This window comes from Mauremys reevesii, linkage group 4 (assembly GCF_016161935.1).
Source record: "Mauremys reevesii isolate NIE-2019 linkage group 4, ASM1616193v1, whole genome shotgun sequence".
Taxonomy (NCBI): domain Eukaryota; kingdom Metazoa; phylum Chordata; order Testudines; family Geoemydidae; genus Mauremys; species Mauremys reevesii.
Window position 1 is genome coordinate 43,467,353 of NC_052626.1, and position 11,345 is coordinate 43,478,697.

The window sequence follows — 11,345 nt, forward strand, 5'->3', positions numbered from 1 at the left end:
CGCCAATCACCAAACCCCGACGAAGAACGACACCTCACACAGCCAAGCATCGCCCGACGCATCTGCCAATTAAAGAGCCCGTGTCGAAGTGACACCCCCACAGCCCGTCACCAGTCGCCCTTGCCTGCCACATCGGCGAATCACCAAACGGACAAACAAAATGACACCACTCACAGCCAACCAGCACAGTTTCCTTCCTTCCGGTCAACCAATCAGAAGCGGAGTAATACTGTCCATCTCCATCCCACTTCTGAACAGATCCCAACTTTCCCCCCGCGGCGCCTCAGAGACTAAGGGGCAGAACTAACAGGACCGGGGAGTAGCCAATCAGCTCCCACTTTGTTATAAATGAACCAATAACAAAGCATTTTATTTATTCCGCAAGGTCTCGCGTCTAGCCAGTTAACTCGCGCGCTGCTCGCTTCTTCCTCCTGCAGCCACCCCCTCCCCTGAGCACCTGCCCTGTTACCCGCTGCCTCGCTCATGGGGAGAATTTGCTGCAGAGGAGCTGAGAGCCGCCGCGGCTGCTAGTCTCGCGGGGCATGGCGAGCCGCCTGCTTGGCGCTGTTACCCGCGCTGCGCTAGGAAGGCCGGGACATCTCCCCTGTTGCCACTTCACAGCCTGCCCTGCTCCGGTGTGCGACCGCCACCCTGCGTCGCTATGGCCCCCTCACCTGCCGGTTGCAGCATGATTGGCGGGGGGCAGATTGTCCCCGGCAAAGTTCTGTGCCGCCTCTGATTTAGTTGGTGCTGGGCCTGCTGTGAGCAGGGGATTGGACTAGATCGGGGTTCTCAAAGTGGCGGTCAGGACCCCTCAGGGGTTGTGAGCTGTCAGCCTCTACCCCAAACCCGGCTTTGCATCTAGCAGTTATAATGTGTAATATATGAAAAAATGTTTTTAATTTATAAAGGGGGGTCACACTCAGAGGTATGCTATGTGAAAGGGGTCACCAGTAGAAAAGTTTGAGGACCACTGGATTAGATGACCTTCTGAGGTCTCTTGCAACCCTGATATTCTAGGATTCCTCTAGTCCTGCAGGCCCTGCAGAGTGCTCCATACTCGGGCCTCCTGTTCTTTGATCAGGGTTTTGTAGTGCGCAATGAGCTGGGTAGCCAAGTGTCTCTGTTCTGGCTGTAACATTCCTTTGGGATGGGTGTTACATTGTTCCTCTTATTTGCTAATCGAGGTTTCTTGCTGTTTAGGTTTTTGTACTGCATCCAGCTCTGTGGCATGATGAGCAACTCACAGAATTAGCATGAAATGAAGATACATCTCTCTCTTACTCCATACTCGGGAGGGACTTAATGTTGATTTGGCTTTGTGGTGGTGTATAAAGTTTAGGTAAATGAAATGGGCCAATCAGCAATCAAGGAAAAATGAATAAAAGATGGATTCATTGTGCTGGTGCTGGATGGTCCCTTCTGGCCTTAAATTCTAAAAAGGTGAGGGTGAGGTGTTAAGATAAATATGAAGAAAGGCAGTAGAAACTTACTTTTATGTCTAATATCATCCTTAGTTTAATCCCAGATGTATCTGCGGAAGTAGAGGGTGCCATTATAAACTCACATCCAGCTTGTATCCTCCCCCGAACCCCCACACACCCTAGAGCTGCCAAGATTTTCTCCTGTAGACTGATTTGTCCCCTTTATAATGAATGTCAGCCACAAAGAGAACTGTCACTGGCATTAGTTTAAAAAAAAGGTAAAATGCCATTGACCAGATGATATTGGCAGAATGTCTATAACAGCTTTCAGAGCCGGTAGAGCTACTGTCTGTGCCAGTTTAAAACATGAGTGAGATCACGGCAGCGATTATACCTAGGCTGTATGGAGAAAAGGGAATTTACTGAATTTTAGGCAGAGTCAATATTTTAAATATCTGACATTAAAATAGTCCCCAAGTTTCACACCCAGTCGCCTGGAACTGCATCCCTGGCCTTGCCCCGCCACATCCCCTCACTCTAACTTTGCAACCCTTGGCCCCACCTCCCCATCCTTTGCCCCGCATTGCGAAGCGCGCAGCGCGGCTCCCCCCCACCTCCCCCAGCCCCCGTACGCTTTTCCCCGGGGGGCGGGGCCCTTGGAGTCTGACAGCGGGAAGCCCCGCCCCTGCCCGGAAGCCGCCCGTTGCCTTGGCAGTGAGGCCGCGCTGCTTCCCGGAGCGCCCAGGGCCCGGTCTGGGAAGGAAGGAGCCGGGGAGGGAGGCGGAGAAGGGAGGCAGCGCGAGGCCGGACCCTGTCCTTCAGCCCCCGGCATGACCAGGCCGGAGATGGCGGACGAGACGCTGTTCCTGCTGCTGCACAACGAGATGGTGTCTGGGCTGTACCGGGCCGCGGAGCACGGCGAGGGGGTGAGGCGGGGACTACCCGGGGGGAGACACCGAGGAGCTGCGGAGACCCCCTATTGCCGAGCACACGCACACATTGGCCTGGGGGCGATCACCCGGGGGTTCCGTATCCAGCACGTCCCTACGCTCCTGCTTGGCATGATGCCTGTGTCCGGAGCAAACTCCGCTCCCGCCAGGGTCTCTGGGTGCCAGGAGCACCGTGGGGCAAAGCCCAGCCTAGGGCTGTCCTGGCCGAAGCTAGAGAAAGAAAGACACGAGCACGTTTATTTCCTGAACTCAAAATATCTGATTCTTCTGTAAAATCCTATCAGGAGAGCCGGCTGGCCAGATCTTACTATTCGCATGTGTTTGCAGGGGAGGAGCACGAGCTGAAATAGCATATCATAGTCTATAGCTTGAGGCCATTAGGGATAGGGGTCTTCTTATTTTCCCTATACACCTGTGCTACAAGACTGGCGTTAACGAAATATGAAAATATAACTTTTGTATCTTCTAGGAAAACGGACGATGCATCACTAAACTGGAAAATATGGGGTTTAGAGTAGGACAAGGATTAATCGAAAGGTAAGAATAGTGAGATTTTAAAAAGTCATCCTATAGCCTTGCTCTCACCCACTGCATCTCACTTTGCTGTTCCCCCCCCTTTCCCCAGGAATACCATGTGGACTGGAGCACTCCATGAATTTTTGGTATTGAATTACAGTTTACAGGACTGTCCTTTATAGCATCACTTCTAGTGCTTTTTTAAGAGAGATACAATATCAGCTTACCTTCAGACCTTTGGTAGAGTAGCTGACTTTAATGGGTGATTGAATACTTTTGTTAGCAGTCTATCCACTTCATTTTAAAATCATCCATAATTCTTGGATGAGTGCAATCTAGTACAGGTGACTTATAGTTCTTTAATTGTCACTTGTTCTAGCACCTTCTTTTTTGACACTGTGGTCCTAGTGCCAGGGAGAGCAGGATTCTGCATTAATGTTTTGATTCAGTGATTCCCTCCTAATTCTCCCACAGCCTCCTCTCCCCTACAGGGAAAAAGAGATCCACCTCTTTTTCCCTGTAGTCCAGGCAGGAGTGTGTTTGCTGCCAGGAACCCATAGGTGCCTGCACCGGTGGGTGCTTTGACCCTCCTCTCCCCTCGGCTCTGCCCCAACTCCACCCCTGCTCTGCCCCCTCTTGTCTCCATTCCAAACCCTATCCCAAAGTCCCTGCCCCAAATATGCCCCTTCCCTGCCCCTATTGTGACTCCTTTCCCAAATCCCCGCCTCCTCCCCTGAGCCCGCCAGGTTCCTGCTCCTCCTCCCTCCCTCCTGAAGCTTGCTACAGCTGTTTGGCGTTGGCAAGCTGTGACAGTGCTGCCTGTGGGAGCCAGCTGAAGTCACTCAATTAGGGTGAACTGCAAACAAAACGGGGCAGACAAATCCCAGAAGCTGGTGGTTATTCCAATACTTAGATTTACCAAGCCAGCACAGAACAGCTTCTGTAGTACCTCATTGGTTACTCAGAAGTTCAAACAACGCAGTTCCCTTAAAGTGCCCAGCTTCAGGCCTCCGTCCAGACACAAATGTCAGATATGATGATGATTACTGAAAATCTTATCTCATCATATAAAAGAAAAGGTTCTTCCAATCCCAAAGGATCAGCCACATACCCAGGCCCAATTATAACTTAGATCTTATCCAAAATACACACTTATGGCCAATTCTTATTAACTAAGCTAAAATTTATTAAAGAAGAAAAGAGAGAGAGAGTTTGCTAAAAGATCAATATACATACACACTTGAATTCAATTCTTGAGCCTCAGATACATAGCAGAGGTGAGCTTGTAGTTGCCAAAAGTCCTTTTAGAAATAGTCCATAGGTTATAGTCCAATATCCATATTCAGGGTGACTCCAGTCAGTGACTGGGGATCTCAATCCTTATGGCTTAAGGCTTCCCCTTCTTGAAACCCAAAGCAGATCTGAGATGAAGTAGGATCGTGTCCCAGGGTTCTTATACATTTCCAGCAGCCTTTTGGCTTGAGAAAACAATAGGCTTAACTTTTCTTCTCCTAAACATCTTGGCAATTAACACAGGGTAATTTATCCATTAAACAGTTCAGATACAGGTTACCACAACCTTGAGACACATAGACAATAATACTGTTTCACTCAAGTATCTTCCTAAATGTCAATATTCCTTTTTTGATCTTTGAATTAAAGCCATAGCAGTAGACAAGACTTGTTTGCTCAGGTCTTATGATGTAAGCAAATATCTCCCCTTCTACGTCTAACAATGCAGACTTGCATTTCAAAGCTCTATTCATTTACATATTTTCCTAACAAGTCTCTAAAGTTCAGCCATGGGTCAAGTTAGTTTGTCAGTTAATTAACTCTTTCTGGCCCTGTCACCTTTCAATGAGCTATTATTTTACACTCATACCGTCACACAAGTGCTGGGAGGTGGGCGGAGGAGCAGGGATGCAATGCTTTGAATCCTTCCTGCATCCTGTCAGCCATTCATGCCCCAGGATTAAAGTTAGTAAATTCAAAGATATTGGTCCCACCATAATTTTGCCACTTCATGCGTAGGTATTAAGATAACATAAAAGCAACACACAATACTATGCATACATGAGTGACAGGAGTCAAGGGAGTCTATATTTAAATGTTCTGACTGTGTTATATACTTAAATCTCAACCAATGTTGCATATAGCTTTTTTTTTTTTGTCATTTACTTGACATATGGTCAATTGAGAAAGTCACTGTACACCTGCATTTATTTGAACAAAATCAACCTAAACATTTCTGCTCTGCTCTTAGGTTTACCAAAGACACTGCCAGATTCAAGGATGAGTTAGATATTATGAAGTTCATCTGCAAAGATTTTTGGACTACTGTATTCAAAAAGCAAATTGATAATCTAAGGACCAATCATCAGGTATTAATACTGTAGCATAAGAGTTAATTTGTGGAGCTTGTTATAAACATTTTATTATTTTGAAGGAATAATAATATTGCTTTAGTTTGACTTGGTCTGAAATTAATCATACACATTTTCCATCAGGGATAACCTTTTTATTTATATGGTCTTATTTAAAAAAGTAGCTGTCCTTAGTTAAAAAAATTGTTTTAGATACTACTTTCAATGCAGACTTGACTGTAATAAATATTGGTGTGGTGTTGTAATGCAGACTTGGCTGTAATAAAGGCTTAGAGTGACGTTATAGTCTTTTGCCATTTTAAAAGACGAATGCCTAGATCATCAAAGGAATTTAGGCTTCTAACTTCCATTAAAATCATTAGCTGCTTAAATACCTTTGAAGATCTGAGCCTAAATGCCTGCAGTCCCCCAAACATTTTTGTAGTACTGCTGCAACAACAGACCCAATGCAAGTACACAGTCCAGAAATGGAGATGGCAATTGTGATTGAGTTTTGTTGTTTTACAACACGTTTTTACATACCTGATGAATCATTTAATAGAAAGCAATTTCACTTTGTCATACGTTATCTCAAACTGCCTGCATAATATTTCTCTAGAATGAGTTCCTTGGACCATTTTACTTTGAAGTCATTATTGTATGCTTTTGAATGTTGCCATTTGAAATGCTTCCACCCTGCTAAACACATTGTGTATGAAACAATTGACAAACTTTCACTGCAAATTGGCATCCCACTGATATGACACTGTATTCATATCCCTTCCTCTGTAGAGCTAGCCAGTTTTCAAAGCTATAGCAGAATCATATAAACAGCTGCTTTCATTCTTAGAGCCTTAAATCTCTGTTTTTTCTTTCCAATAATCCATGGTATGGCACAATTCTCATGATAAAATTAGGAATGGGAGACTTGTATGGGGGAGAAATGGCTGCAAAAGGTAAACTCTGTAAAGTATTTTACTTCCAATGGATATTTTATCACCAATACAATTTAACAAGGAATGCTTGCAGATTAGAAACTGCATACTCAAATTTAATAATTTTTGTTGTTCTAATAGTTATTATATTCCAAAAATATTTGAGATCTGTAATAGCAGAGCTTTAAACAAAGTCAGTTTTAGATAAACCTTTACATTTGTTGCAAGTAATGTTAGGTTATAAATTGAAAGAATCATTCTTACCTCTTACAGACAGAAATTAAGTTTGGAGACATTTTCATTGCATGCTTAGATGAGCCTATCCTGTTTTTATACTTTCTGTTACATAAAGTTATGTGGGCACTTTTTTAATATGTGCAGAGATGGATTATTAGAATCTGCTTTTATGCTGTTCATATCAGGGAGTACTCATGTCCATATCCTCTCCAATGATTTTTCATAATTAAATTATTTTGGGGGAAAGTAGTGGAGAAAAAATTACCATTTCTTAAGTATTAAAATGAACAAATATTAACAACAAACAAAATTTAATACATCAGAGCTGCTGTTAAAATTATTCTTCAGCACTGGAAAGACTTCTCCCAATTACATGCAAGTCATCAGGCACATCCCAGCTTCACAAGTTTAAACCTTATTTTATAAAACTTAAAGAAACAATTCAGATTAAACTTTCCACTCTTTGTTCTTTATATATAGTGTAATCCAGTTTTCTGTTTCAATCTGAAAACATTTCACTGTATTTGTAAATATCTCTTACAAAAAGATGAACTGATTCTCTCCAAAAACGTTGATTACAATATGTTGCTAAATATCCTACTAAAGGAAAAATTTCTTTTCCTATAGGGTATTTATGTACTTCAGGACAACAAATTTCGTCTCTTGACTCAGATGTCTACAGGAAAACAGTATTTAGAATATGCACCTAAGGTATTCTTCAGCTGTAGCCTGGAAAATTAGCAGTTTTAGATCTGTATTATCTTGATTCAATTGTAAAAATTCTTATGACTGGAGTTGTGTGGATAGAAAAGGCACAAAAATGCATTTGGAGCATTTTCTGTGTAAGTGTTAAGTGTTAGACTAGGTATCAGTAATGTTTTCTGTTGTATTTAGCTACAGTGAATGTGACTGGTGGGTCAGGAAATAATCATGGTCATTTTGAAGCCTAGCAAGGCCAACTTGGAGTGGCTTGTCTGACAGAGCAAGGGCTGTATGGGGTCTCTTCTGCTCTGCCTGTGAATGGAATATCAAACAACACACCTTGCTCTATGGGGAATACTGCAATGGGAGTGACCATTAGCCTCACAAAACTTTTTTATTTCCCTCCAGTAGAAAGCATGTATTATCAGGAACCTTCCTGTCTTTCTCTTCCATTCCTTTTCTCCTAATTCCCAAGAGATGGTGAGATTATACTAAAGTGATGCTCAAAACAAACTTTCAATGATATTACATTTTTATAAGAAATATCTTCCAGCAGATTTTCATAAATAGCTCTTAGTTTTATTAATTTAAATACTGTAGCTAACATAATAGATTAGATAAGTTACATCAGTGCCTCAGCAGAGACTCTGCTGCTCTGAAGTGGTTTTGGTCAGAGTGGATGTCAGAAATGGAGTGCTCAATTAAATTATAATATACTATAAATATCTCTTAGATGATGGCTTTTGATTTCTTAACAGAAGACATGACTATGGATCTTTATAATACTGGATAGAGTCTTGGGAGATTTGCCTCTTTCTGTCTAGTCTGCTTGAGATACTGTTTTCTATATTTTTCTGTAAAAATATTTGGAGATATCTTTAAGTTCATAACATTTACCAATTTTCTAGGATAAGCTGAGCTCTGATTTACCAGCAGGTATCTCAAGTTTAAAATCACTCCGAGTATTCTGGTATTAAGTTTATATACCCTCTGGCCAAATGTCTTGCAAAACATAGGCATGTCCTCAAATGTTGAAACAAAACCAGAACTACCACATAGGCTGTTTTTATGCATTTGTAGTTAGATTGTGATACAATGCTAGTATACTTTTATTGTAAACTTCATTTTCGATGATGCTGACATAAAATAAAATATAATTTTATGTTTAGTATCTGGCATTCACCTGTGGACTAATCAGAGGTGGCTTATCAAATCTGGGAATCAAGAGTATTGTGACAGCTGAAGTTTCAGCAATGCCTGCATGTGAGTACATCTCAGATTAGACAACTGTTGTAAGATCACTGAATAGGTTTCCTTATCTACTTCATTGCTGTTCAAGTGTTCAATGTGGGACTAGAATTTAAGGCTGTACTAAGTGTGGATGTCAGGAAATGGCTTATTTTGAGTATTATTGAAAGTTGTTCTATTGAAAGAGCAGAGAAGGTTAGCACAGAGAAAAAACATAATTATAAAATGAAAAGCAAAACCAAGAAAAATACATAAAAAAGAAAGACAGGAGAAAATGAGAAGCAGCAATCTTGCCAGGGTGTGGCAGTAGGGGAAGATTCCAACCAAATGAGGTTGAGAATTGCTGTTTGAGTATCTTCTACTTCTAGAAAATGACTACTACTTTTGTAGAATTCCAGGTGCCATAGGATTTAACTTTTTAGTGGTTCTCAAACTTTTTTACTGGTGACCTCTTGCACATAGCAAGCCTCTGAATGCGACCCCCCCTTAGAAATTAAAAATACATTTTTATATATTTAACACCATTATAAATGCTGGATGCAAAGCGGGATTTGGGTGGAGGCTGACAGCTCGCGACCCCCCCATGTAATAACCTCATGACCCCCCGAGGGGTCCCAATCTCCCATTTGAGAACCCATTTTAGTACAACTTGGATTATAGCCTGCAAAATGAACATGTTATATGTAGTTACTGACAAACTATCCAGTCTCCACTCCTTTACAATATTTACATGAAACCACTAGAAGGGGTGGTGACATAATAGGCTTCACTGCCAACAACCTACTCTAAGTGTATTCCCACAGGGCTTTGCACTAGTTTTAATTGTTTTTGTTTAACAGATTTAAAACTAAACTGATGCAACTTTGAACATAGACAAACTTGTAAAAACACTTTTAACTGGGTTTAAAAAATGTAATAGAATAGCTAGATTTTTTTTAAGGTGAAGAAGAGAACTGCATTGTCTCCCGCTAGCTCTTTTGAACAAAGCAAGCATGAGAAGTTGCTGCCATTGGAAGGATTTACAGATAATACTGATATTTTGTAACTTGATTCTGCTTTTCTTTGCAGGTAAATTTCAGGTGATGATACAGAAGATGTAGAACATGTTCAGATCTGTGTATCTGTCCTTTTTAAAAAACCCTGTGTACACTAAAGATGTCTTGATTAATTTAGCTTCACTTGTATACCTTATAAATTATAGTAGCATGCAGCACAATTCCTGCATTATGTAAAGTAAATATTAACTTAATAAAAATAGCTTAACACTATATTAGCATCTTGGTATGAAATGAGTAAGTTCTGTACTAAGACATTAAATATCCACCACAGTACACATTCAATTGATTAAATAACTTTAATAAACACATGCATTTCAGTTGCATTTTAAAAATCTTTAAAGTTGGAATTGAAAACCTGAAGTATGGTAGCATGGGCAACTTTTCCCCTCCCTTTTTTTTCTTTAATAGTGTTAGTTAGATCCTGTGGGTAAAGTGAATGGATTTAAAAAGTGAAGAGCTTGTTCATTTCAGCAACTGGGGGGTTGACAGAATAATGGTATATTTGTTTATGGGATGTATGGGGGCATTGCTGAAAGAGGGCAGAGTTAAGGTTGCTTGGGCAACCTTAACTGTGAATGTCCTGGTTTTTAAGAAGTTTGAGTTTTGCTCAATTCAGTATTCTTAAAGGTGACATACCACCAAGCAACCTTAACTCTGCATTAATATAGAGATTTTTTGCCATTCAATTTCCTAGTTTTTTTAATGGGAAAAGTTATGTTGTTGGTAGAAGTTAGTAGCCATTTAGGCTGTTGTAGATATGTCCCACAATTTGCATACTGAGACATCCAAAACTCCCGCCAATCAGCTGGCCTTCACCAGCCATGAATCTGACCCCTTCTCTGCTGGCAGGCCTTCCATCACTGCAGCTGAGAACAGATGTCCCTGAAACCTTCACTACTTGGTATACAAACTCTTCTGTTGCTGTTACTTTGCCCCAATCATACAATCTAACTTGAATAAAGGACAATTATGTTAGTGGAATGGTGTTTCTGATCATGTTTTGGAATGCTTGGAGAGTGGAGTTTGTGGCAGAGTCAGTGAGAGAAAGCAGACAGTGTCTGTTCTGATACTGCCAGTTTTATGTTTGGGCTAGAGAGGGAATGATTCTATGGCCTGGTGGTTATGGCAGCCATGTAGGAAGCCTCAGGTCCAGTCTCCCCTTTCCCATTATTTTTTCATTATTTATCCACAATAGAACAGCTTCAGCAGAAGGTGAGGAAATCTCTCATCAGAATATTAGATCAGTGGTTGAAGCACTCAGAGGTGGGAGACCCCTGTTCAAATCCTTTCTCCCCCTCAGGCACAGAGGAGGTAATTGAATTTGGATCTCCCACATTCCAAGCAAATGCTCTAACCACTCAGCTAAAAGTTATAAGGTGGGACTTACATTGCTGGTACCACCCATTTTGTGTGGCTGAAGCAGGCACCTAACTCATCCCCTCAAGGAATAGCTTAGGCACGTAGGCCACTGCCGGGTTACCTTTCATGGATTGCAAAACAGAGATAGGTGCCTAAATCCAGGCTGTGCCTATTTCAGAGAGAGGCAGAGTTTAGCACACATCCCTGTCATCAGCATCTCCCATTGACTAGCTTAGGTGACTCCCCATCTATTATACTGCCTTCTGTGAATCACACTATTAGCTGCTTAATATCTCTCCCCGTTCAGTGTACAAGGAACCTAAGCACCTAACTCAGGCTGTTAGTATTGTCCCTGTGGTTGTCTAGGTACCTAAAAAGTTAAGTGCTGTGACACTCAGCATTGAAACATCTAAGTCCCTTTGGTCATCAAAAGGAGAATGTTTAACAGCAGTTAGTGGCTGTACTACATAAGCTATGTTCAAGTCTACTATGATGTAGAGAGAACTGGACAGAATAGAAATTTTGTTCTTACATTTAAATATTGTGAAAATGA

The 11,345-nt window shown here is 41.6% G+C and overlaps 1 protein-coding gene across 2 annotated transcripts; it reads left to right on the forward strand.

The window, feature by feature from the left end:
- Nucleotides 1–1,206: 1,206 nt before the first annotated feature.
- On the forward strand, nt 1,207–9,651 carry TRAPPC6B (trafficking protein particle complex subunit 6B). Of its 2 annotated transcripts, none has more exons than XM_039534577.1 (6): nt 1,207–1,443; nt 2,844–2,911; nt 5,154–5,271; nt 7,053–7,136; nt 8,297–8,390; nt 9,444–9,651. In XM_039534577.1, exons 1-6 carry the CDS (start codon nt 1,378–1,380, stop codon nt 9,473–9,475), a joined length of 462 nt encoding a protein of 153 aa, XP_039390511.1. In that variant the 5' UTR covers nt 1,207–1,377; the 3' UTR covers nt 9,476–9,651. The 2 variants fall into 2 exon arrangements, with proteins under 2 accessions (XP_039390511.1, XP_039390510.1); XM_039534576.1 differs by lacking the exon at nt 1,207–1,443 and adding an exon at nt 2,094–2,350.
- The last annotated feature ends 1,694 nt before the right edge of the window (nt 9,652–11,345 follow it).